Source organism: Lissotriton helveticus, chromosome 4_1 (genome assembly GCF_964261635.1).
Source record: "Lissotriton helveticus chromosome 4_1, aLisHel1.1, whole genome shotgun sequence".
Classification (NCBI taxonomy): domain Eukaryota; kingdom Metazoa; phylum Chordata; class Amphibia; order Caudata; family Salamandridae; genus Lissotriton; species Lissotriton helveticus.
The window spans coordinates 1,651,072,623-1,651,099,221 of record NC_136063.1 but is presented as its reverse complement, the minus strand read 5'-3'; the positions used below and the strand labels follow the sequence as shown (position 1 = coordinate 1,651,099,221).

Sequence of the window (26,599 nt, the reverse complement as noted above, 5' to 3'; positions counted from 1 at the left end):
AGAGAAGAGCTGTGCTTGTCCTGTGATGTGAACCTTTCATATAGGCCTTGAGGTATGGGGTCTGCTGACAAAGCCCAGATGTCTTCTTTTTTATAGTAAACTATTTCTTACAACGGGGAGGGTGGTTGGGTCTCTTAGTCCTTTTTCCATGGTCTTTATAAAAGGATATACCCGTTTGTATTCTATGGAATTTTGACAATGCTGAATATATTGTGTTTATGCATTTTGCTGCTAGTAATGGCGCATGTACTGTACCATAGCGCACATTGGTTATAGTGGAGATTTTGAACTATACCCCTTTTCAGATTACTCGCATTGTGGACAAGTATGAGTGAGTGAGCGAAAGAGTTGTCTGGCTCCCGCGATTCCCAAGAGAGTGATGTGTTCTGGGTTGTCTAATCATTGGTAGCTTCGCTGTAGTCGAAGAACGAATGAGACACTATTGCTAGTCGGTTTGAGATTTTGGGTACTAATGTGCTAGGTTGGTACACCCCTATTCACTGAGGTCCTGTTTTCCTGTGCATAGTACTGTATATGTGCAGAATCCCTGCAACATCTTCACAAGGCTCATGCAGTCCATATGGATCTGTAATATGCCTAATATGGTAAAAAAAGATCCAGTGACGCATCACATCCTATTAGAAATAGCCCTGTTTGTTAGTGTCTGAAACAGGGTCAAGATAAAAAGAGCAATTGTATTTTTTCCTTCATAATATCAAAAGGCAAAAAGGTTGCACCACCGTGGTTCTACAATTAAACAACTAATATTTGCAGTTTACACTTTTTGCAGTACCTTTCAGATTCTTGGAGCCAAAATTAGGAAGTCAACAAAGGTCAATTTGAATTTTAAGTAGACCTTGTAATTAATTTGAAATCCCATACTTTCTGATTCAAACCTTAATTCTTAACACCACACTACCCACTTTTGAAACCTCAAGTCTTTGCAATGCGGATGGTACGCACTTGTCTGGTGTAGTCTGTTGAGCAATCCTACACCAATCCTCTGTAAACAAGTAAATATGAGGACCTCATTACAGCAGGAGATATTATCAAGCCTTCTGAAATTCACCATCTTAAAAACAGTGCTGACAATGTTCACTTCCAATTAAAATAATTACAGAGGTGTCACATACTGCACCTATTGCGCCTAAGGGTCTCACAGGGCCAGCACATAACTAAAGTCTGCATGGGACAGAAAAGGCATCAATGTCTAGTAGACACTCAAGGCTGAGGACGATCTTCTGGTTGGCTTTGGCATAAAGGTGGGTGAGAGAATGACCGAAAGCATGGAAAATGAGGGAATCTGACGCAGATACCACTTTCTTCATCTGTACGACTCTGACTTTAGTCTAACCATAGTTAGTGTCTTTTTTGTTGGATCAATTCAGCACAATTGTAGTTATATCATTGGTTACCTTGATGATGAATGTAATTGGACTGCTTCTTTTTTCATGATGGGGCGCACTGGTTTACTTGGAGAAGTACATATGAAATTTCACTTCTCTAATGTCTGAATGTATATGTACTGGTATATTTCTGTGGAATGATCTGTTTCCGACAAAGTCTTGCCAAGTTCTGAATATCCACATTATTCAGTTGTTAGAGGACTGGGCCAACAATTGGGCTCTTTTTTTGAGACTCAGTCTAGCAAAGGACAATATGACAATGCATATTTGCTTTAGAGTAAATCTTGGTTTATGATTAAGGTGTGCAAAAGACACTTTAAGCTTTCACCAGCCGCATTATGTTGACCTCCCCTATACCCGCAACTTGTTATACTGAAATGGATCTCAATCGTGTTGTGATAAGCAAAGCCTGTCTCACCATGGAATCAAACTCTCTGCAATTTGATTTATATAATTTTTACTTCTCTAGACTCCAGATAGATTCTAAGGGAATTATGAAACCGAATTCCAGTAGATAAGCAAGTGAAGGCCGAGATTGCTGGTATTTGTGATTATCTGGACAAAAAAGACTGCAAAGATTACACTCTCGTTGGACTTGCCTCTTGCAGGAGTACCACAAGAGTTCTGCTTAATGCAATACACTGGATAATATTCATTTCACCTATTTTCCTCTTATGACGTGCATATGCACCATTTTATCATGACTTTGTAAGCACTGCAAATGACGGCCCATGAGTGCAGGAAGTGCAGTCTCCACATCAAGTTGGGTAACTTGGCTGTGTTCGCAACATTGGAGAGGGGAATGTGGCATGCGTGGGCATCTTACACATAAATGTGACAGAAGTGTGAATCTCAGATCTTCCATTTATGCATGTGAAATAAAGAGTTGTAAAATTGTTTGTAGGCTCACATAGAGATTTGCCCTGTGATTGACAGTAGATATAATCAAAGCCTAGTTACTAACGTTAGCTGTCAAACCAACAAGCATACTCAGTGCCTTTACATTTACCTGCCCAATATGCCTGAGAACTTTAGATTTGAACACTATATAATAAAGGCAACCATGACTTTTTCATGGCATTTGAACATGAAACAAACACCTACATCACCCTCTATTATCTCCCTTTCTCAATTTGCAGCTTGAGATTGTTATGAGGAACAAGGTACTTTGACAAGAGTTTGGCAAACCTATGCTCCTCCCTGTCGTTTTGTTGCTCAGGAGCTTCCTGCAGCATCTTTCTTGGACTTAATTCCGATAGATTCCTCATGGTCTCCCAAGACCAGCCACAGTCGGAGCTTGTGAAATGCACAGTGCAAGCTTGCACAGTTATTTATTTTGCCCACCTTTGATTCATAATATATCTGATTCTTTAGCTATTTGCTAGGCGTGTAAGTAGTTTTTGCTGCCTCCCTCATCTTTCTTTGTTAAATAGTTATTGAGATAATTTGGTACTTTTTCTTTTTTTTTAAACAGTCGCTAAAGATGTTGGATGAAGAAGAAAGTACAGACAATGATTTAAGGAAAAAATTCACTGAACGCTGGCAAAGGACACCATCCAATGATCTTTACAAGCCTTTGAGAGCAGGTGAGCCCAATTGTGTTTAAACGTGCATAGAGACAGGTACACATACCAGTTGAACATAAATGTATAACATTACTTTGGATTTCTCACATCCTGTGCAAACAATTGATTAATCTTACAACTCTATTGATACTGTACGATTATTTTCACCAGGTGGATGGTATAGCCACTTTTAGGAATCATTTCTACAAAAACGTTCTTTGGATTTTGTATTTAGGTTGAAAATTAGCCTGTCATGCATTAGATTTAGCTTGATGTTGATCTTGTTTGTCTCCATAACTTTTTTCCATATAAATTATCCATTCCAAATTTGTGCCCTACTTTTCCAATATCCTGGGGATTTTAATGGTAACCAGGGTTTTTAGATTCCATGGAGAGGACTGAGAAATTAGCCAAAATATATCTTACGTTTGTTTTTTGGGGGGAAAATTGGGAAAAAGTGCTGCAGAGGAAAGTGTCTGTTTTTCCCCTGGAAATGGCATCAACGAAAGGTTTGCAGTGCTAAAATCACCATCTTCCCAGCTTTCAGGAACAGACAGACTTGAACCAGTGAACCTCATTTCTTATCTCAGTTGTGGCACTTTACTTGAAGAGTGCCCATTTTACTTCTTTTTTGTGCTTTCAATCTCCTTCCAGTCTGTGTTGGAAACTGGTGTAAAATTCATGGTAATTCTTGGATTGCTATACATTTCTGAAAACTAGACACAATTCTATATTCAACAAGGTTTATTTTGTGTAGATCCTTCAAGGTTATCCCAAAGACACTAATGTGTCCTTCAAGGTTATCCCAAAGAAACTACTTATGTATGAAGCAAATTCGCATTTGCAAACAAAGACATTCGCAGAATTTCGGCGTTTGCGAATTTGCCAAATGGTATGTATAAAGGAAAATCTGGTGCAAAACAAGGAATCTCAAAATTTGCGATTCATTATTTTGCAATTGCATTTAAGGAATGGCAAATTTTGCGATTCCTTAAATGCAATGTATGAAGCAAAAAAAAAATGCAAATTGTCCTTAAGGAATCGCAAATTACCACCAACTTCAAGTTGGTGGTAATTTACGAATTCCTTGAAAAATGCACATTTTTGCATTTTTCAAAGTGCCATGTGACACACATACATGCCCTCAGGGCATGTATGTGCGCCACATGTGCAGCCATGCTTATTTCAGGGGTGCAACAGGGTGTCCTTTGGACACCACAGCAACCTTGAAATTATTCTCAATTTGCAATGCTCAAATTGCAAATCGCAAACTGAGAATAACTTCCCATTCATTCCTATGGGCCTCCTGGCCCATAGACATGAATGGGAAAGTATTCCTTAATTGCGATTCGCAATTTGCGAGACACTCCACGCCCAATAAGTAGAGTCACGCTATTAAATAAATTTACATTAGTGAAAGGGAGGCAGCATCCATGCAAGTCTACTATGTGGGAAAAGATAGGGCATGTGTAAAGTATTAGACCAAATTGTACTGAATGCAAACATGCGAAGTAGTATTTTGCAGTGCTGTGTAGTTATTTACTGGTTGCTCAACAAGTATGATGGATCTTTGAGTGCCTGCACTAGACTTTATACCTATACTCTGTTCATGACATTATTTGTGATATGATCTTGTGCTTGATTAATTTTGCTATTTGAGCTGAATTAGAGATGAAACGTTTACTTAATAGTAACTTTGTGACTTGCTATGAAATATAAGTGCACTGTACGAAAGCTAAACATAAATTACGTGTGGGTGTAATTATGTATTTTTGTTTACAAAATGTGTAATTTCAGGTGCAAATCATGCATGTTATGCAAAATGCTATTTGCCGGTGTGAAATGTATATACAAGGGTGCAGCTCGCATACAAAGTCAACTGAGATACGGGTGGGAGATTGTTTCGAAAAGAAAAGGTCTTGTGACTACCACACACATCAGTTTTACAGTTCCCAGAAGATATTTTGTGCTTAATCAGATTTCCCATTTGCGAAAAGTGTCTGAAAAATGTGTTACTGGCTGAGGAGGAAAGTACACAACATTCCCATTAACCAAAATAAACATGGTGCCTAGACCTAGTTGAAAACTTTGAATAATATTTGCTAATACCAAACATAAACTGCAAACAATTGAATTTTCATAATATGTTTCATGGATCAAATCTTTTATTAACAGTTGAGAAAAACACATACACAGCAAGCCGCCTACAACATCACTTAAGCCGGCCACGTTAGATCGATGCCGAATCAAAAGCACAGACTGATCTATCAGGTGTTGATTGTGAGAGGTATTAGCTAATACACAGGGTATCTCTTACATCCTAGTGTGGGCTGGCGTCGCGGATGTCACTGGGAAGCTCTGTCAAGCAGATTCAGCGAAACTGTGGGCATGCCAGAGAACGCAGGGCGAAGCCCTGAACAAGACCCTGTATTGCTGGAAGCGTACGGAAGCTTTGCGTGCCACAATATAATATAACTAAACAAATAACATTGAGTATTAAACAAAACCCCCATCCACCCAACCCTTTCCCCTTCCGACTGGACCACAGTAATCTTACACTACCTTGGGACATAGTTTATCAATGAGTCCGGAACCTCAGGACTATGAGACTTCCGACTCACCCCTTTCATGAGGTATCAATTTGAGAATGCGTAGATCCGCCGGGCAAGTTGGTTCCCTGATCTCCCTGGAGAGAATGGAAATAGTTCAAATAGTGGAGGATGTTTTTGCAACCATTCACCTGCAATACAAAGGCGAGCAACAGTCATGGAAAAAAAGACCAGATATCGATGTTGATATAACACATTTACAGAACTGTTCGTGGGCAATTTCCCTAATACCATCATGGTGGGAGGGATGGTTACAGGAAAATTAATAACCAAAGACAGAGACTTTTCTATATCTATAATAAATCTATACAGTTTGTCACATCTAAAAAATTATGAATACAATCCGCATTATCCTCCCCACAACGGAAACATTTCCCATCATACCTATCCCCCCATTTAGCCATCCGTGTGGGGGTATAATATAAATGAAATGTAGTCTTAAAAAATTGAACTTTAAAATTTGCTGACATTAGTAACTCTCTAGACATTACAATAAGTTCCTTAATCGCAATATCTGAATCTCCCAGCTCTCTCGCCCACCTACTATTATATTTATCGATATCATCTGGTCTATCAGAGAGCAATAACTGGTATACAACTCCAATTTTAGGCTGACGTCTAACCATCTCTACAACAGAATGGGGTATCATATTAATATTAATCCGAAATAAAAAATCCCTAATCTGCAAAAATTTAAAAACTGTGCTTTAGGCAAACCATATTGCGAAGCTAACTCATCAAAAGACTTGTACACACCATTAACAGAATAGAAGTCCCCTAAATACTAATAACTTTCCTTCTCCAACCTTGAGAAATATTGTCCGCAAATATTCCTGGCAATAGCTTTAATGCATTCAGGGGCGTGTAGTATGATATTTTCCCCCAATAAATTCACCTTACGGAATTGTTTCCACACTTTAAAATCACTATTCAAAACTTTAAATCGTGTCCGTTTAAAGTAGCTGCCATCCACTTCTGTAAATCAACACTGTCTAGCAATTGGGCCCATAAGAATTTCAAAAATTCTAGGTGCAGTGGCACTATTAACAGCTCCTTCCCCAGTAATTAACATCCGCATTTTCGACAAAAAACATGTAACAAAATATGATGCAAAATCAGGTACCGCGAAGCCCCCTCTCTCAGGAGGCAAAGTCATAAATCGCATCGCATCCCTGGGCCTACCCGGACTCCATATAAATTTCCCACATATTGATTGCAGATATTGTAGTCTAGCCTTTGAGACTTCCAAAGGAACTGAGCAGAATAAATAAAGGACCTTGGGCAAGACATTCATTTTAATGAAATTACAGCGCCCCATAAATGTAAAATACAAACGACCCCACCTATCCAAAGAAGCTTTAACTTTATGGATAAGCGGATTCCAATTTGCATCCATAAATTCGGACATGGAGGATCGAATTTGTATGCCCAGGTAGGTCACTTTTTTAACTACCCGCTCATCCATCCATGAAATACTATCGGAGCTTAAAATTTGTGTTTTTGACTCGTTAAGTTTATACCCAGCGATCAGGCCAAATTCTTTAGCTAACCATTCAATCTCCTTAATCGCATAAGAAGGATTCACAGCCGTCACGGCTATGTCGTCCGCGTAGGCAAAAACAGAAAATTTATCATCAAAAACCCGAAATGGAGGGATATAGATATTATAAGATAAATGTTCTATAAAAGGATTAATCAAAGGGCAATTAAAAAAGAACAAGGGCAACCCTAGTTATAGTCACAGCATCCGATAGCAAACCCATTACAGATATTTTAGCAGTGGGGGCAATATACAGAGCTTGCAGACCTACAATAAATTTTCTACCAAAACCAATTTTAGCCAACAAGTGCCACATGTAATCCCATTGCACGCGATCTAACGCTTTCTCTGCGTCCAATAAAATCAATGCTAAATCCCTCTTTTCTGTCCCAGCAATATCAAAAAGTGTTATAACTTTATTAACATGTGCAACCGTGCCCCGTTGAGGGATAAAACCGTGCTGATTTAGTGAGACCAAAGGGGTGATAACTTTAGATAGTCGGTTGGCCAAGATTTTAGAATACATTTTATTGTCGCAATTTAATAAAGAAATTGGACGAAATTATCCCACTAGCTCTGGGGGTTTGCCCTTTTTACAAAACACCGCGATCGTGACATCTGACCACGATTTAGGTGGATGTCCTAACTGTGCCATTTGTAAAACCTTTAACATATCATCTTTAATTAAATTGAAAAACAGCCTATAAACCTCCACGGGGATCCTATCGGGCCCTGCTGCTTTCCCAAAAGCTAAACTTTTGACTGCAGTTTCTAATTCCATCATAGAGATCGGAGAATCTAATTGCTCCACGAGGAAAGGACCTAGTTGTTTTAATCCCTCCTTAAAAAATACACTCTGATCCGCAACGGATCCACTCTGCTGAGTGTAAAGGGTAGAAGAAAACTGCTGAAAAATCGAGAGTATCTATTGTGGATCAGACTGCAACACCCCACTCGGATCCTTCAATGCCTGAATATTTCGAGCAGATTCCTTCATGCGAAGTCGCACAGCCAAGCGTTTCTCGATAGTTTCCCCAAATTCATGGCTTTGCCGCTTGAATATCAGATGTTTTCTGGTATTCTCAGTGCTCCAAAACATTAGCACGATGTTTGGCGACATTATTCAATAACCCAGAGACCTCATTCTGGCCCGAAGCAATCCCTATAGTTAAAGCACCTTCAGCCTCTCTCAATGCCTCATAATGTCGAGCTAACTCCAAGTTAAGTTTCCTCTGTTGAAATAGGCTAAAACTGAGGACTCCCCACCCCCCACCCTGGAGCAGGCTTTAAAAGTATCCCAGACAATAATAACAGATGCTGAAGAGTTATTATCTACGAAAAAACCCTTAATCCAATTATACATGTGTTCCTTAAATTCTTCATTTATACACAATTTCCGATCAAATGTAAAAGAATTGTATATAGGCCTCCTCCTCATTAAGGCTTGCTCTAGCACAATTGGAGCATGATCCGAAGAAATCCTTGGGCACACTTGAATACGCGCATCAGTCAGCAATGAAATAGGTGCAAAAAAAATCTAATCTTACTAATTTTTTGTGAGGAAAAGAATAAAAAGTAAAAACCCCATCGTATTCCCTTAATTTGCCCCAGACATCCACCAGCCCATGATCAGCAATTAAATTATAAAGTGCTTTAAAAACTTAAGGTTTACGTCCACTATATTTCTGGGGGTCATCCTGTAAAGCTTGATTAGTTAGATTGATGTTTATATCCCCCAGATGATCAAAGAGTGAGACCATGTGGCTACTTCAGTATTTAATTCAACTAAGATCCCTGAATCATCAAGATTAGATTCGTAAATAGTGCAAAGCGTGATCTTATATCCCTCGAACCCACATTCCACTATGGCCCAGCGCCCAAATTTATCCGACAATGTCCGGCCAATGGTAACCAAATTACGCCTAGCTAGGACAGCTACACCTCGAATCGTGCCAGTTTTACCAGAGGTGGGTATTAATGAAAATCCTAATTCATTCAAAATACCTCTCTTGCCCCAAGGTATATGGGTTTCCTGTATACATAGTAAATCTGGCCAAATGTGTCGTAATTCTGCAGCCACTTTTTGTCGCTTTACAACATTATTAAGACTTGACGCATTCAGTGAGCACATTTTTAATCCATCACGTGACATTGCTATTTTGATATTCACAAGCACCCAATACAACCTTGCAGGAGCTGAGCTCCTTCCCTTTGATACCAAAAAGCTGTCTTTTTCCTGTTTCTTACAATTTAAACATTTTTTTGCTGCTGTGAAATTGTTTCCCTTTTTGCTCCACCTAAGTGCTACCCAAACCCCCCTCCTCCCCCTTCCTTTTCCTACCATAGTGACCATCCTCCACTCCCCCTTAAACCCCCCGAGACCCCCACCCTCCGTTAACGAGGCTTTAGGACACATGGTCCTGTAGATGCGAGCTTACCAAGCCCCCTTGCCTTTCCCTGGAATTCCTTTGACAACCATAATCTCAAAAAGTAAAATTTCAAAGCGAAGTAGAGTGGAGCGGAATATAAAAAAAACAAGGGAACAGAAATATCTCTCCATAACATGTAGGCTCCTTAATCCACCCTATTCAGCCCATGTAATATGGCTAATCTATATAGAGCCTACAAATTATTTTACTGGGGCAATGCTGGTAAAAAAACGTGTTTGTTCCTTAAACACCACCTTCAGCCTAGTATTAGGAAAACTGAAGCCCCGTTAGCCTGTAGCTCAGGGATCAATTGGCGAAATTGCCAGCAAAGCTCCACCGAGTGTTGGCACAGATCTGGGCGCTCATAAAACTCCACATCCCCACCTTTCCCCTTTTTATCAGGTCTAGCATGCGTAAATACTTCCTCCCGTGCCAAAAAGCTATTAAATGATACCAGCATAGCCCTAGGTTTGGTTTCCTGACCGGGCCTCAGCCGAATCTTAAAAGGAAATCTGTATACACGTTCTATTTCATGATCCCAATCCCATCAGGTCAAGTCAGGAAATGCTTTCTTAAGCAATCTGAAGGACCCTCAAGTTATTGCGACGAGCCCGGTTCTCAATGTCTGATAACTTCCAAGAAACGTCTTCTTTAGTAGCCAGACTCAGTTCCATATGCTGTGCCAGCTCATCTTCTAATGTATATACCCGTGCCTCTATCTCATTAAATCTAGATACAAAGTCTGCATGCGATTTGACCAATCGTCTTACTGAGTTCTGCAGCTTCCATCATGAATTCTGAACCCTTTGACTTTCTTCTTTTGTTTCATCCCTATGTAGCATAATAGAGCGATAGATCAAAGCTAGAGAAACCTCCTCCCCCTCAGCCCCACCTACTCCCTCTCGGAGCTCTTGGCTCAAAGGATTCAAGATAAGATCTTTTTTAGCACAAAGTTCAAGCTTTCTAACAGTATTTTTTTTGTTTTTTGAAATTCTTTTGATTGAAACAGAACAGCTCCATCAAAAAGACACATCCGGTAGCAGCGAAGAGGCAGTGGTACTTACACAGTAAATGATCAGCATAAACCAGACATCAGCGAACATAGCAACGGTCTACCCCCATGGCCTGCCCCCGTCAATTGTAGGTGGGTCCATTAGCCCGTCCCCCCCTCCCCGCCTAGTCCTCCCTCCCTGGCCACCGCACTCCCTCCGCCCCCCCACCCCCCATCCCCCTATGGAGTGTTCAGGATCTATCACCAGCCAAGGCTCATGGCCTCCCAGGAAGTAATGGTATCAAAGATAGGCAGCATGCGGAGCCCAGTGGGGGATACCCCTACAGTGTAGCATCTGGGGGTATCCAGCCCTTCCCCTCTGTACCTCCTCCACGCCTGCCAAATCCTTTCCCATTTTTTGGGGCATCCTCGACTATGGTAGATGACTTTCTCTGCCCTCTGGCACCAGTCTATGTCTCGTTCCCATTCCTCTATTGTCGGTATCAAGTCACTCCCCCCAGAGTCTGGCGATGTTTTTTCTTGGCCACCATGCTTGCAAAGGATAACCATTTCTTATCTCCTTTGGGCCACGTAACGTTACCCGTGACCCCCAAAACGTGCCATCTAGCCTCCAGCGGCACTTCCACCCCCACCACCTCCTCCATTATGTCCTTCAGCCTAACCCAATATGCACGATGCGAGGGCAGTCCCAGAAGATATGGAAAAATGTGCCCTCTTCCCCACAGCCTCTCAAACAGAAGTGTGATGTCGCGTATCCCATCTTAAATTGTACCGTTCGAGGGGTATAGGACCTGTGGAGGATGCGTAGCTGCACCAATCTGAATCTAGCTCGAATCGCTACTTCCCTAGGACATTTCAGGGTCTCATTCCAGTCATCGTCCACTAACAAACCCAGGTCGGATTCCCACTTTCCCTCAGTGGCCCCAGCGTGTCAGGAATATTGTTAATAAGCTTCTGGTAGGTTAGCGAGATGGCCTTATCAATCATGGGGTCTAACAGTAGCCTGTCCTCAAGTGGGGCGTAGTCAGGCAGTTGTACCCCCTGCGTCAGATGCGTGTACAGGGCATGTTTAAATTGTTGACAGTGTAGGAATTCGCCATCACCTATTTGGAATTCCGACTGAAGAGTTGCAAACTCCACCTCTTGCCCCCTCCTCCAGACGTCCCCCAGCATATCGATACCTATCAGGCTCCACTGGCGCAGGTCTCGGAGTCTCACCACTCCCCTAAGGAAGTCTCCTTTCCATAAGGGCGTTTGGGCCGTAAGTCTCTTCTCCCATCCAAGCAGTTTCGTTGCCCGCTTCCATATCCCACCCCTACCGCAGTTTGGGGAGGCAAGGACTGGCGGCGCCGTGGCTTAGAGTAGAGAGCCGCTAAGTAAGAGTCTGCTCCTAGGGCCATACAATCCACCCGATATGCAGGTTCCTCCTGTGGGGCGAACACCCATCCGTTGATATTGACCAACTGCGTTGCCCAATAGTATAGACAGATGTCAGGGACTGCCAGTCCTCCCTCGTAGGGACCTCGTTGCAGTTTCCGAAGAGCAATCCTCGGACATCCCCCGCTCCACAGTAAGGAGCGCTGCTCCGCCTCTACCATCTTAAAGACTTGCTCCGGGATCGGAAAGGCCGAGCCCTGCAGCACATATAGCAGACTGGGCAGGGCCATCCTTTTAAACAAGACGGCTCTGCCCATGAGGGAGACCGGGAGGGTTCGCCAGTGCTTCACATCACTGTGCAGGCGGTCTAATTGTGCCTGCACATTGAGCTGGAAAAACTCGGTGTCGGACTGTGTGATCCATATCCCTAGAAAACAAAACGTTGTGCGCCAAACTAGGCACTCGCAGCCGAGCACAGTGGGCGGCTGGGGTCCCGCCAGAATATAGCCCAGGGATTTGCTCCAGTTGATGCGGTACCGGAGTACTCTCCGAACGTGCGCAACATAACCATCAGCCGGTGTATGGACTCGGACGGTCGCTCGCTGGGTGTATAGCAATATGTCGTCGTCATAAAGTGATATGCGCTCCTCCCATCCTCCCCACATATCTACGCCCCACACCCCAGGGTCCGTCCTCACCCAATTCGTCAGCGGCTCCAATGCCAGGGCAAAGAGGGTCGGGGACAGGGGGCACCCCTGTCTCGTGCTGCGTCCCAATCGAAATTCCTGCGACATAGCCCCATTGACCCGGACCCTCGCCAGTGGCCCTGTGTACAGTAGTTTCACCCAGGAGCAGAAGTTGTCCCCGAAGCCCATCTTCTCCAAGACTGCATAGATGTAGCGCCATTCGATACTATCGAAGGCCATATGGGCATCGAGAGAGCAGTGACGCTGGCACCTCCCGGCGCGCAGTCATAGTCTGCAGAACCCTGAACAGGCGACGCAAATTGAGTCTCGTGCTCCTGTGTGGCATAAAGCCCGACTGGTCCGGGTGGACCAGCGATTGGATCACTCCACCCAGGCGTGTGGCCAGCATCTTCCCTAGGACCTTCGTCTCATAGTTAAGGAGGGAGATAGGCCGGTACGAGCTGCAGTCCCCCTGTGGTTTCCCTGCTTTATGGATCACAACGATCGTGGCCGATCGTAGGTCTCTCGGGAGCTGCCGAGTCTCCCGCGCCTCGAGGAACAGGTTACACATATGGGGCGCCGTGCGACTAGTCACACAGCCAAATGCTTCCGCTGGGAAGCCGTTGGGCCCGGGGGCTTTCCCTGTCTGCAGGTCCCCCATGGCCTCCTCCACTTCCTTGACCGTGATATCTGCTTCCAGTACATCCCTGTCCACAGGCTCTAATATAGGGAGCTGCAGGGGGGCCAGAAAACCATGACACTCCTGTTCGTCCCTCAGTGTGTGCGAACGATAGACCTCCTCATAATACCGCGCAAAGTTTTCTGCAATTGCCACGCTGGTGGTGCTCACCGACCCATCAGGTCGCACTATCTGCGGCACCCAGCTGCGGTCTCGGTCTCTCCTCTCCAGCCAGGCGATCATTTTATTTGCCTTGTCCCCAAGGTCATACACCCTCTGCTGGGTGGCCAGTGCATGTGACCGCGCCTTTTCCGTCAGGACATCCCGGATTTCTTTACTTAAGAGGCGCACCTTATGCAACCTATCTCGTTCCTGGTCCGGAGTGGGCCCCGTCCCACTTTCCAGAGCATGAAGCCCCGCCTCCAATTGTTCCACCTGCGCATGCCTCTCCTTACACCTCCGCCCTACCTCGGCCTGTACAAAATCTCTGGCCACGGTCTTGTACGCCTCCCACACTATCCCGGGAGAGCCCACAGAGCCTACATTTTCGTCGAAGTATTGATCCACCCTCTCCCTGAACCTCTCCTGAAAGTCTCGGTCTTTAAAGAGAAAGGAGTCCAGCCTAGGTGGGACAATCCAATCTCGCCTGGGCCTCATCAACGGAACCCCCACCGGTGCATGGTCAGAAATCTCTCTAGCCTTATGATGTCCGTCTCGAAACAGGTTCATGCAGTCTGCTAGTGTGAATATATAATCAATCCTAGAAGAGGACCAATGGGCTGCTGAGATATGTGTATACTGTCTCCTGTGTGAGTTATGTGTCCTCCATAAGTTGATTAGACCCATTGCCTGTACAAAATCCCTGAGGTGGTGTTCCCCTTCCCTACCCAGTGTAGACGGCAATCTGTCCAACTCTCTGGCTATCACATCGTTCATATCCCCACCCAGGACCAGCGTCCCCTGAGGCATTTCCAACAACAACTTCCCCACATCAGGGAGGGTTGACGCGTGCAGTTTCGGAGGTATGTATAGCGAGCAAAAGTTTAGGGTGCGACCCTCCCACTGCGCAGACACTGCCGCATAACGACCCATGGGATCAGACCAGCAGCGCCCCAGGACCAATGGCAAGGAGTTTTTAGTGAGTATACCCACTCCTCTGGAACCGGTTGTAAAGCCAGAGTGAGCACCTAGGGTGTAGCCAAACCTGTCTAGGGCTTGCAGTGGTTTCCCAGCAGATGTGTCTCCTGTAGGAGGACAACATCCGGAGCATGTCTTCGGAGGTACTGTGTTTGATCTTATTCTGCAGGCCGTTCACATTCCAGGATAGGACGTCTATGTGTTGCGTCTTAGATGTGTGTGACCCCGCCATTGTCCTTGTCAAATCTAAGGGGTAGTGCCCTTCTCTCCACCCCTCCCCCTACCCCCTGCCCCTTGAGTGTGCCGATGGAGTCAGAACCTTCATACAATACAAAAACAGAAAATGAAAACCAGAACATTCCCCCCCATTTCCCCCTTTCCCCCCTGAACAACCCCCCTCCATGCTACCCTGCCACTCCGGCCAACCGCGCCAGACATCCCCAACAAGCAGAGCGCCGGTAGCCCTAGAAACGATAAACTCAGGGGTGAGCGGTGCAACCAAGTCCAGCATCCAGGACTCCCCCCGACCCCCCTTTACAGTTCAACAAGTAGTCCAACGCTCGTCCTGTCTTAAAGCAGTGTCCCATAATGGAGAAAGACCCTCCCAAGACACAAGCATCGCCCCCGGCCAGATTGAGAGTCAGCAACATTAACAAGAACCCGTGCGGGCCTTCCATCAATCCCCGTTAGACCTCCCGAGCAGGTCGAAGCCTCCCCCATTCTCATCTAGTCTGCAGGGTCAGCATTTATAGTTCCTTCATGCATTACATGTCCACACGATCTTGCCAGTCCGAGTCCATACATTCCACCTCCTCACTCCAGGACTGGCGACACCGAGAGGCTGCGGGCCCTTCGCTGAGCCTGTTGGAGCTGACGAGACCGGGGTGCCGCGCTCCTCCAACTTCCTTTGTGGTCCGGGCCCCTCCGCTGCTGCCCGTGCTCCTCCAGCCAGGCATGGGCCTCCTCCGGGGTGGTGAAGAAGAAGGACTTTCCCTCCGCCAAGACCTTAAGCCGTGACGGGAAGAACATCATGTAGCGGAGGCCACGCTCTCGAAGCTTCCTCTTGACTGCGTCAAATGATCAACGCTCCTGCTGAACCTTCAGCGTAAAGTCCAGGAAAAAGCGTATCGTGGCATCCTCCACATGCAAATCTCCAAGTTGTCGCGCTGCCTGTAGGATTGCATCCCGGTCACGGTAGTTAAGTACCCGCGCGATGATGGTTCACGGCGGGGTCCCCGGGCGCGGCGGCGGGATCGGCGCCCTGTGCACTCGCTCTATGACGAAGAACTTGGACAGTCTCTTTGGTTTCAGGCTGTTCAAAATGAGATTCTCAAGGAACAGTTCCATGCTAGCCCCTTCCATTTTTTCTGGCACACCTACCACCCTGAGGTTGTTCCTTTGGGCCCTCCCTTCCTGGTTACTCCAGCCGTGCCGCCATCTGCCTCTGTTGGTGCGTGAGTTGTTGGACCCGCTGTTGCAAGGATTTGGTGGTCCCCTGGAGGTCCGCAATGGCGGCAGCATTTTGCGTAGCTTTCTCGGATGTTTTGTTAAGATCCGCCCGCTGAAGCGTCAACTCAATTGACATTTTGTCTATTTTAGACTCCAATGTAGTGCCCAGGGATTGTATGGCCTGCATAATGGAGGAGAGAGATCGTTCATGGGGCTCTTCAGATGCCCCGGGGAGGGGCAGCGCACCGCCGCCCGGGTCCGCCGTATAACTATCCATAGTGTTGGATTGGTTTGCTGTGGATTTCTTGCCCCTCATGGTCTCGGCAGATACCAGGCGGTCACCTGTGGGCCTCCCGTCGGCCGCCCGCACCTGGTCACTCCTGAAAGGAGCAGGAGCAGTACTCTGTAGTCCAACTCGCCCCGCACAGCTGGACGCAGTCCACTCACACCCCCCCGGCCCCCGGCCACTGCCGCCGTGGGTCCTTTCCGCCGCCGTCGCCGCCCAGCGAGGCCTCTCCGGTGCCCCGGCGTCCAGGGGGCCGCTCGCCGGAACAGTAGGCCTCTCCGCCCTGTAGCCGCTCCTCACAACAGGCCGAGTCCAGTCTCCACGCCCCTCACCCCCGCCAGAGGGGGGCAGCTGGTCACTCTACCACCGTGCAAGGGAGGGAGCGAAGGGCCACACCATTCTGCGATCCAGGACACACGGGGCCTCTCCGCCACCCGAGGCCGGCGTCACTCCAAGGTGCCCCCACAGTGCAGGCCACGTTCGGTCTGCCGTCGCCTATCTCCAAGGTCCTGGGGCCGAATGCAGTTAGTCAGGACACTCCCAGACCGGATATCTCAGGATACCTCAGGGGCCCCGGCAGGTATGGGCCCCCTCCCCAGCGCCGTGGGCCTTGCCGCAGTATCACAGTCCCCCGCTGCAGGCCGAACCCGTCCTCAGCGCCCCCACTCCTTCGCCGGGGGGGGGTCATCAGTGCACGCCACCACAAATCAGGGAAGGGAGGAGGGGGTCACACCCCGCCACAAGCAAGGGCCCCCGGGGCCGAGTGCCACCCGCGGCCGCCTTCCTGCGGATGCCGGTGCTCCACAGGTGGACCCTCTCAGCATAGGCAGCACACTCCGACCCCCGGATCTCAGCCTCCCAGGGTCGGATCCAGGCCGGGAAGGCAGCTGCAGGCGCCGGAGGAGGGGATCTCTCTGATTTCAGCGCAGGACGCCGTCTACCTGCCGGATGAATGACGGATATTGGGGGTCATCGGGACCGCCACCGGAGCGCCGTGAAGCTATGCGGCCATCTTGGTCGCCGCCGAGTCACGCCCCCCCTTCTAACAGTCTTAAGGTGTCCGTCTTCTGCTTCCTCAGCTTCTTCCAGCATCGAGCTGCTATAGTCACTGCCTTCCATCAGCTGAGCAGAGTAGTGTATTGCCAAATCCTCACACGAAGACATAGATTGTTCAGAGAGAGAGTAAAAATCTCCAGAGTCTGCTTCAGGATTTAATATGCCTTGCCCTGTTTCCTCCATGATAGGACCACTACAAACACTCCTTTCTGGCTGTACCGCAGCATAGTTCAGTGCGCTTTCACAATCACTGTTGTCCCCAGTCAAAGCAATACGAGCAGAACCACAGGGGATTCAAATGACGCATGTTAGTAGTACTATCAAGTACAGTGTTCGACCTATTATCAGTGTGATCAATATTAAGATAACTAGCTGAGTCCATAGTGTCACCAATACTAACACTAACACCAGACGCTGCTTCAGTCATTACAGCAGTCTCAGCTCCTTTAACTTTCCCCTTTTCCTTATCCTTTTCTTTTTCTTTGATGCTAGAAAAAAATGTGGGTATTTTCTTTCCGCTCTGGGCACCCTTTAACTTGGCTCCAGCAGAGGCAGTTTCCTGGGTTTTACTTAAAGCAGCATTATTATCACAGTTGGTGTGCCATCTTCCCCCTCACCTGAGCTGCCGCTCCGGTAATCTCCGCCGTCTCCGTAGAACTCTCCTCCTGTCCACGAGGCTTATTGTGAGATCCCTTCGGCTGCATTACAGCAGACTGCTGGGTCTCTGCTTCGCTGATATGCCTCGCCGAGCAGTCTGTAAACGACCTCCAGGTGCGCTGCGGATCCGGTACAAGCAACTCCCAGAGACCACGCCGAGTCCGCGTCCGCCAAATCCGCACACGTCCCGTTGCAAAAAAATACAGCGATGACCACAGCAGCATCCGAATCAAAAATCAATGCCGAAAAGAGCGTCCGCCCAAAACAACTTTCTCGCTTGACAGCTGCCACCAGCCAGCTCCAGCATCGAATGTCCTCTGCTACTCCATCCATGGACTCCAAGCACAGGGTCCGGCAGGAGAGGTCCGCTCAGGCGTCCACCGCGGTCTCCATCTTGCCTCTCAGCCACTTCTCGAAGGCAGTCATAGGCCTGCCTGCATTAGGCCGCACCTGAGCGTGGGGTAGCCAGGAGTCAAATGGGAGTGTGAAACAGTCTTGTTCTGTCAGAGTATATTGAGTTTTGAGTTGGTTTAAGGAAATCAACACTTCACGGTCGAAAAGGCAACCCACCGTCTTACAACCCCCCTCTAACCATCGCTTGCCGACTCCCTGTGACATCCCAGGTGGGAACTCTGGGTTAGCAAACAATGGGGTAATTGGAGAAGGGAACGACGAAAGCCCAGCAGCTACCGCTAACCTGTGCCCTATTTTCATCGTGGGGCTGGGGACCGGAGAGGAGTATAGGCCCCAAGCTCTATGGGCGCTGGAGAGCCAAACCTCTCGCCAGGTGTGTGACCCCGCTGCTGCCTGGTCCATGAAAACCCAGTGATTCTCAGTCAATGGTTGGGTCCATTCAACCAGGTATCGCGCTCTGCTGCTTGGTAGTATCGCAACATGTTGGGAACCACCAGTCCTCCCTCTCCCTTTGTGCACTGCAATAATTGTTTGCGAGTTCTTTGCTTTGTCTTACCCCAGATAAAAAGCTTCCCGGGAGAGGGAGAGAGGGGAAGGCTCTGGAAAACATAAAGAGCGCAAGGCAAAACATTAATTTTTACTGCAGCTATCCTTCCCAGCCAGGGAGAGGGGGAGGCGCCCAAGGATCTAAGCCTGAGTGGATCGAGACCCTGAGCTGGGAGTAATTGACTTGAGCAGTCTTGGCAAGACTCTATCACCACACCCAGGTAGGGGAGATTAGAATCCCCCTACTGGAAATCAAATCGCGTGTGGATGATACTTTGTGTCTTGGCGCATATTGATGTTCAGTATTTGTGATTTAGACGAGTTTATTTTGAAGCCCAAACCCAAGCCAAATGCTTCCAACTCTAAAGTAATTGCTCGTAGCGAGGAGAGGGGTTGGACAATGGAGAATGTCATCTGCATATAGGCTGATCAAGTTTTGTTCTGCCCCAGAAGTTATGCTTACTGTGGCAGGGTTATCCTGCAACTTCTGTGCAAAAGCTTCCAGGTATAAGGCAAAAAGGAGCGGCGAGAGCGAGCAGCCCTGACTAGTGCCCTTTTCCACCGGGAATCTGCACAAGCTCACGCTGTTGACCCGAATCACGGCGCTGGGCTTACTGTGGCCGCTGTGTACCCAGTTGATGAAGCGCTTCCCGACCCAAAGCACCTGAGAGGGTGCATTGGCCTTACCTGTTTACGACTATTGAATGCTTTCTCAGCATCGATGGCCAGCAAGAGGGCCGCCTCCCTAGACCGCTGCACCTTATCAATAAGGTGGCATATCCGCTTGGCGATGTCCCCACATTGACGTGAGGGGATGAATCCAGCTTGATTGGGATCAACAAGGCCAGACATCCGGGGATTAGGGCAGTGGGCCAAGATGCTAGCTAAGAGCTTAACATCCATGTTAGGCAAGGAATTCGGGTTGTTCGCACTACAATATTGTGTGTCTTTCCAAGGCTTCGGGATCACGGATATGGATGCTTGTAGCATGGAGTCTGTCGAAGCCCCTGTGTCAGAGAAGGATTTAATAAGGTGTGTAAGCAGGGGGGCAAGTTTGGTACAGAACGTCTTATAGAAGATGGCACTGAAGCCATTCGGCCCCGGAGACCTCCTTGATTTCAGCCTTGCAATTGCAGATATTACTTTCTCTATCCTAATGTGTTGGTCAAGGGATTCCAACTCGGACAATGGAAGGGGAGTGATCGCTGGCGACTGCTTATAGGAATGAGGGTCAGTCGCCACAACCCTGTGTATAAGTCTGCGTAAAACGCCCTGAATTCAGCCACAGTGGATGAGACGTTGGATACTTGTGCCCCCAAGAGCGTTTTAAATGGCCTTTACTGCGTTCGCGTGTTGATTTCTTTGTAAGTAGTGAGCTAGCATACGCCACTTTTATTGGATCCTATATAGATTTTATGTTTGAGCTGGAGTACGGTGTATTCAGCCCTGTCTAGGTCCAAACATCTGAGTTGGAGCCTTTCCTGTTCCAGTTTTCGCCAGGGCGCCTATGCGTTTATGTATGGACTCTAGTTCCATTACTGACTATTCTAATTGCCCTCTTTTATTTCTCTTGAGTCTTGTTCACAAACACCGTTTTCGCTATCAACCACCCCGGACAACCAGTTTAAGAGGCTCCCATACCAAGGAGAGGGATCCTCCCCTATGTCGTTAGTGATCAAGTAGTCCATAATCACCTGCTGAATTGTGGACACTATGTCCGCGGAATGCAGCAGGGTTTCTCGAAGCCGCCATGGTTGCCTCTGAGAGGGGGGCGTGTGTCGCAAAGGTGAGTGTGATTGCCTCATGGTCCGACAGTGAGCGGGGCTCAATAGAGGAAGCTGTAACTAGATCCCACGCAGCAGGAGATGCTAAGAAATGGTCCAGACGAGCATAGGATTTGTGCGCCGCTGAGTAAAATGTATAATCCCGCTCGTCAGGATGTTGTAAGTGCCAAACATCGCAGAGCCTGCAGTCCGCCAGCCAGGTCACGCCCTCGGGTGAGAGGGCACCTGAATGTCCGAACCTCTGTCACGAGCGGTCACGCCCTCCCTCCATCACCAAATTAAATTCTTACCCCCACCAGAACTGCCTGGTCTGGCGATTGTAAGACCATGGCAAGAGCCTCAGTGATAAAGGATTCCTGATGCTTATTGAGGGCGTAGAGCTAGGCTATTGTGAGGTGTAATGGTCCTAGCTGAACCCGTACAGTCAACAGTCAACCCTTAATCTCTTGGCAGGTAACCAAAATCGTCCCCCAGAAGCGATTGGAGAACAGGATCGCCACTCTGACCCCTTCCCAGACTACCAAAACTGATGTGGAAGTTTCTCGGAGCGCATTCTGTGGGTATCCTGTGCATGCAAATGTGTCTCCTGAAGCAGGCAGATATCTCCTTGAGCCTGTTTGAAGTAGTAAAAAAGAATTGCTAATCTTTGTGGCGTTGTTAAGGCCTTTCACGTAGACACTAAGCTATTTTGTCTCCATAATTCAGGGTGTGGGGTAGGCCAGGCCATGTTATTCTGTGGGGCACTAAGGGTCGACCGTGAAGAATAGGTGTGTCCTGAAACTATGGGGGAACCGAGGCAGGTCCTAGAAGTGTCATCTCGTCTATATATAGACAGTCTGAAGGGGAGCCGCAAAACAAAACCCAAAAACCTAAAAAAAACAAGAATAAACATATTGTCCATAAGGTCCATTGTAACTTCGGAGTCGGAGTTCATGGGGTTACCCAGAGGGAAGCAAGCCAACAGTAGATAGAATGTCTTAGCACCTGCACCTCCACCCCCACCCCCACCATGACTTCCCTTCTGTTGAATAATAGTAGCTTATGATGGGGGATCAACATCAGACTTACTCTCACCAGAGAGGGATTGCAGCACTTCAAACCTTTCCTGAGCCACGGTGGAAGGATCCCGGCAATGGGGCATCGACCACAAGCTACGCCTAGGTCCACGGCTGGCCCTGCCCTGGACTCCACCACCCCCGCGCAAGGTGTCGGGCGTCTGAGTCAGACAGGTCGAGGATCTTACAAGCCTCCGCAATGGAGGGCAGTTTGTGGAGTTTGCCGTTCAACTGGAAGATAAGGCGTAATGGATGGCCCCAAGAGTATGAGATACCCTGGGTGCAAACGTGGGTGGTGACGGGTTGGAAATTGCGACCGGAGGGTCGAGGCTGCCAGGTCCTGGAATAGCTGGATTGAATGGCCCCGGAATTGCATTTACTGCTCCGATCTGGCAGCTCAAAGGATCGCCTCTTTCTTGGTGAAGTTGTGGACACAGACCAAAATGTCTGCGGGTGGGCGAGGGGGCCCTGGGGAGGCCAACTCTGTGGCAGCAGTTCAGCCTGGTTCCAGTTGATGGGCTGTCTCCTAGGACGCTTTTGAATAGTTCTTGGACGTAACCCTCTAGCTCTGCCCCCGTAGGCACCCTCCTTACGCGGATGTTATTCCTTCTTGATCTATTCTCTAGGTCCTCTGCAAGGGCCTGGTGATCCAGCTGCTGGTCATGTAGTTGGATGATTTCCTGCTGAAGAGCCTCAACCTCTGCATTCCTAGAAAGAGAGCTCTCCTCCAATGCCGCAACCCTTTCCCACACTTATTCAATGTCTTGACGAGCTTCCCTGAGCTCTGCTGCTAGGTCTTTTTTTAACCATATGTAGGTCTTCGTGAAGGGAATCGAACAACGCCTCCAGGAACTCCCAGGTCACTGAGCTCTCTGCTTTGTCCCAACCTCCTGCATGCTTGGGAACCTCTGTGGCGCACTCTCCTTGATGAGCCTCCATAGTATTCTTGAGCAGCATTTCCTTGACTGAACTATCTTTCTTGCCCTTCGTGGAGGCTACGACTCCTGCCTCTAATGTCCAGGTTCCAAGAGATGCAGTGAGTAAGAAGGGCCGGCACACTCCTCGCAGAGGTTCGCAGGAGGGCAAATCCAACAGGCCTTGGGCATTCTTCAGAGTCCCATCCCAGCCCCCGCCTCCAGGAGGAAGCGCAGAACCAGAGGCCAAGCTGCGAAACCAATTGTCACCCCGTCTAGTCCCAGCATGGGCAATGGCAACACAGCCCCTCTTGCCCAGAGCAGGGGTGTCAGGCTCTGCTACTTGAGGCGGCTAGTGATGTTTCTTTCAGTCAGTGGTGTAATCTCACGCCCGGGGCACCGAGAGAGCGAGCTAGGTGCAGATAGCGGAAGCAAAGGGGTGAGCCTGGCCGGGCTCCGGATTCACTGACAGGCCTTCAGAAACAGGCCCAACAAAGGGCAGACCCAGTTCCCCCACGCGCTGAGGCAAGCCCAAAGCAGGCCAGACGGACATCCAGGAGATCCACAGGTTATTCTTCAATAGGCCACTCTCCCTCATCCTGTAATGCTCTACGGCACCAGTTTTCAGGGTGTTTCAGGAGGGGGGCACCCCCTGAGATATTGCTGTAGAAGTGGTTGGGGGCACAAAGGCCGCAAGCACCCACCCGGGCGAGCTTAAAATTCTAAGGCCAGGGCACCCGTGGGGAAGATACGGCATCCCACAGCCACCTCGATCCTGCAGACAATCACTCACCAATGCAGCGGCCCCTTCCCTGGGCCACACGCAAGCCCCCAGGCTCTGAGTTGCTCCGTGATGATGTAGGCCAGCAGGTCAGACTGCACCCAAACGTGCCTTCTCCCTAAGGGGTCTAGGCACTGCTGCATGCCAGGACCTGGGTCCACCGCTGCACCTTCAACGCCAACTCCTCTCCATCCCGGGGGGCCCCTCCTCCAGCCTTTGCGTGCTTGCGCTCCTCCTAGAGCGTCACCCCCAAGGAGCCACAGACCCTACAGGCCCTACAGCTTGCCCCCGGGAAGAGCGCGGTTTGCCTCCATCGCAGGGCAGACCCCGACGGGTGAATCAAGCGCCGACCAGGTCCCGTCTTCTCCGGAGCGCTCCAGTCTCGCCCCAGGTGGTATTAGGGGTCCCCCACCAGAGATCCCATCAGGAGGCTGCTTTCAGCTGTGCTATGGTCTGGCAAGGACAGAGCGCAGAGAAAGCTCGTCCGCTCACTCCGCCATCTTGGCCACACTCCTCTTAATATGTTTTAGGAATTTTTGTTGGAATATGCAAACTAGGCGGAGGACACAAGTAACAAAGCATGAGAAAGATTTTGTATTATCACATCATCTTGTCGCTTTTCTGACATTATGCCTGGTCTTTTGTGATTATTCCTCATAATCTAGTCATAGGAGATCACTAAGGGAGTTAAAAAAAACATAATTTCATATATAAACGTTGCTTATTCAATGATCTAATGTTTCACACATTAACCTGCGGGCATCTTTTGTATATTTCATTTGTGTATTTAGTGTTCACTCTTTAAGCCAGTGTACCAATGCACTCTGAAAATTATTCTGAAGGCTAGCTGCTTTTGGTATTGTATTTGCACAATTGTATTAGTAATTTTTAGCCATGGTATATACACCTCTACCTTGAGGTTTCCAAATACACACATGTTGCTGGTTTGATTTGGTCTCATCAAACATCTATGTCATTGAGTTGGTCATTGGTAGAGTACATAGGAAATCAGTATTTTAGCATTTCTAAAACACCAATAAAGAAGTCACATTTCATCTTAAACCTCCGAGGTTGATGTCAGTGACATCTCCACTATACCCGACCGTTGAAGTGTGTTGGACATACTTTTTAACCCTGTCTTGTATCTTCTACCCCTTTACAAGTACATTTTAAAATGTAACTGTTCTTTTCAAATGTAATTATTTTGTAATAGATAAATGGCTGTTACTTTTTTACTTGTGTAAATTGTTGAGATTTTAGATGGGGTGGGTAAGTTTTTGTTTTCAGATGTGTGCGAATGGCAGCCTTGTTGATAAAAATAAGTGTGTGAACAGTTTACCTGTTGGTTTTGTGAGAGGGTAAACAGTCTTCTCCTGTGGCACCTACATGTAGTATAGTTGGTTCTAGTAGGTGTCGAACTCCCATGATGTTGAATATGTTTGTCCCCAGAATCCCTGTACTGTAGTGCAGGACCACCACATAATTTGCATCATACTACCGCGTCCTCCACAGCCTTTCCAGCAACTGTCAGCATTCATTCGAGCGGGGTGAAGTACCATTGCATTAGGTTTTTGTGTGCATTTTCCCTGTGTTGGACACTTATGGAGGACATGGCTGCTCTTGAGTAGATTTTTGCTCAAGTCTCCGCAGAGACAGGGTTCTCCAGGTCCATGTTTCTACTAATAGTGAATAATGGTGTTTTTTTCAGTGTGTCTGCCTTTCTGTTGCAGGGAGGACAAGGTGTCTCCTAATGCTTTTTGAAAAAATTTACAGCACAGGCGCCAAATGAATTTGCAATGCAGTAGGTCTTGTATTTGCGATAGTTTAAGCTATTGGCATTGTAAGTGACAACGCTTTTATTTATCTGTTTTAAAAACAACACTTAAATAAAAGGCATTGTCATTTACAGTGCCAATAGCTCACACTCTCGTAAATATGAGACCTGTTGCATTGCAAATGAATATTACCTTGGCAGCTATGCTGGGCTGCTGAACTACTTACTCAGCCGCTGCCTCCCTGGTGTGTCGGGCGGCTCTCTTCAGTTGCGGGATCATTTTAAAATAATTACTGCAGCACAAAGCAGTACATAGCTAGCAGCACTGCCATTCCCACTGCAGCCGCTGCCCGTTAAGACTTTATATTCATTAACTGGCTGCACATCTCACCGGCGGGCAGCATCAGGACGTGACATCACAGCTGCCAGTTGTGTGTGTCACAAACCTAACCCCAAGGCTGATAGTCTTTGAATTAGCCATTGGGGACTCAGATGCTGCAGTGAATGTATCAAAATATACTGCGTGATGGGATGGGGGTGTGATTGATCCTCATATTGTTCCACTGTAACCAGCATATCAGTGGTAAGAGTTGCGGCCACTGAGCCAGCCTCTCTTGGGAGCAGTGCGCATGGTGCGCTGCCACTCGAGTTTCAGTGCTTTAGTAAGATGATTCCTAGCGCCCCTTGACAGCTATGGAGACGCTATTATGCGTGACTTCGCATTTCAATGTGGTGATGCGAACCACCACAAGGGCAGTATATTGTCCAGTATTTGATGCCAACCACATGGCACAAAAATGGAATCTCAAACTTCCCTTTTCTATACATGGTGCGCTGCCACTCGAGTTTCAGTGCTTTAGTAAGATGATTCCTAGCGCCCCTTGACAGCTATGGAGACGCTATTATGCCCGACTTCGCATTTCAATATGGTGATGCGGACCACCACAAGGGCAGTATATTGTCCAGTATTTGATGCCAACCACATGGCACAACAATGGAATCTCAAACTTCCCTTTTCTATACAGTTTCCCCCCCCCCCCAAGACTTCCAATAAGTGCAGTATGTTGTATCGATAAATGTCCTTCGCTGTACTCGTAAAACCTCCCAGTATTGGATAGAGTTCACATTTCATTGGAACTAGCAGTTTTTGCAGCTTCTTTTCTTGCACCTTCTTAATTGAGACCACCTTTGGGGACGATTTAGAGAAATTTTGAATCCTGAGGCATTTGTAAAATTCTCTTTTCCTGTAAGTCTCTAGGTCCCTGAGGAGGCAAAGGATGTAATCCGCAAAGAGCAACATTTTATATTCTCTTTGTCCGAATGTAATTTCTTTGATATTGGGATTAATTTTTAGCGTTTGTACTAAGTGTTGCATTGACAGGACGGTTATCAACGGGGAGTGTTGACACCCCTTTTCGTACCTCTAGTTAATGTTACTGTTGG

The 26,599-nt window shown here is 47.5% G+C and overlaps 1 protein-coding gene across 4 annotated transcripts in view; it reads left to right on the top strand.

The window, feature by feature from the left end:
• Nucleotides 1-26,599, top strand: part of PDCD6IP (programmed cell death 6 interacting protein) — a 369,384-nt gene that overhangs the window by 165,233 nt on the left and 177,552 nt on the right. For all 4 annotated transcript variants that reach the window (XM_078688299.1, XM_078688297.1, XM_078688300.1 and 1 more), the window contains exon 11: nucleotides 2,881-2,992. In XM_078688299.1, coding sequence (XP_078544425.1) covers nucleotides 2,881-2,992 — 112 coding nt within the window. The remainder of the gene's footprint in view (nucleotides 1-2,880; nucleotides 2,993-26,599) is intronic.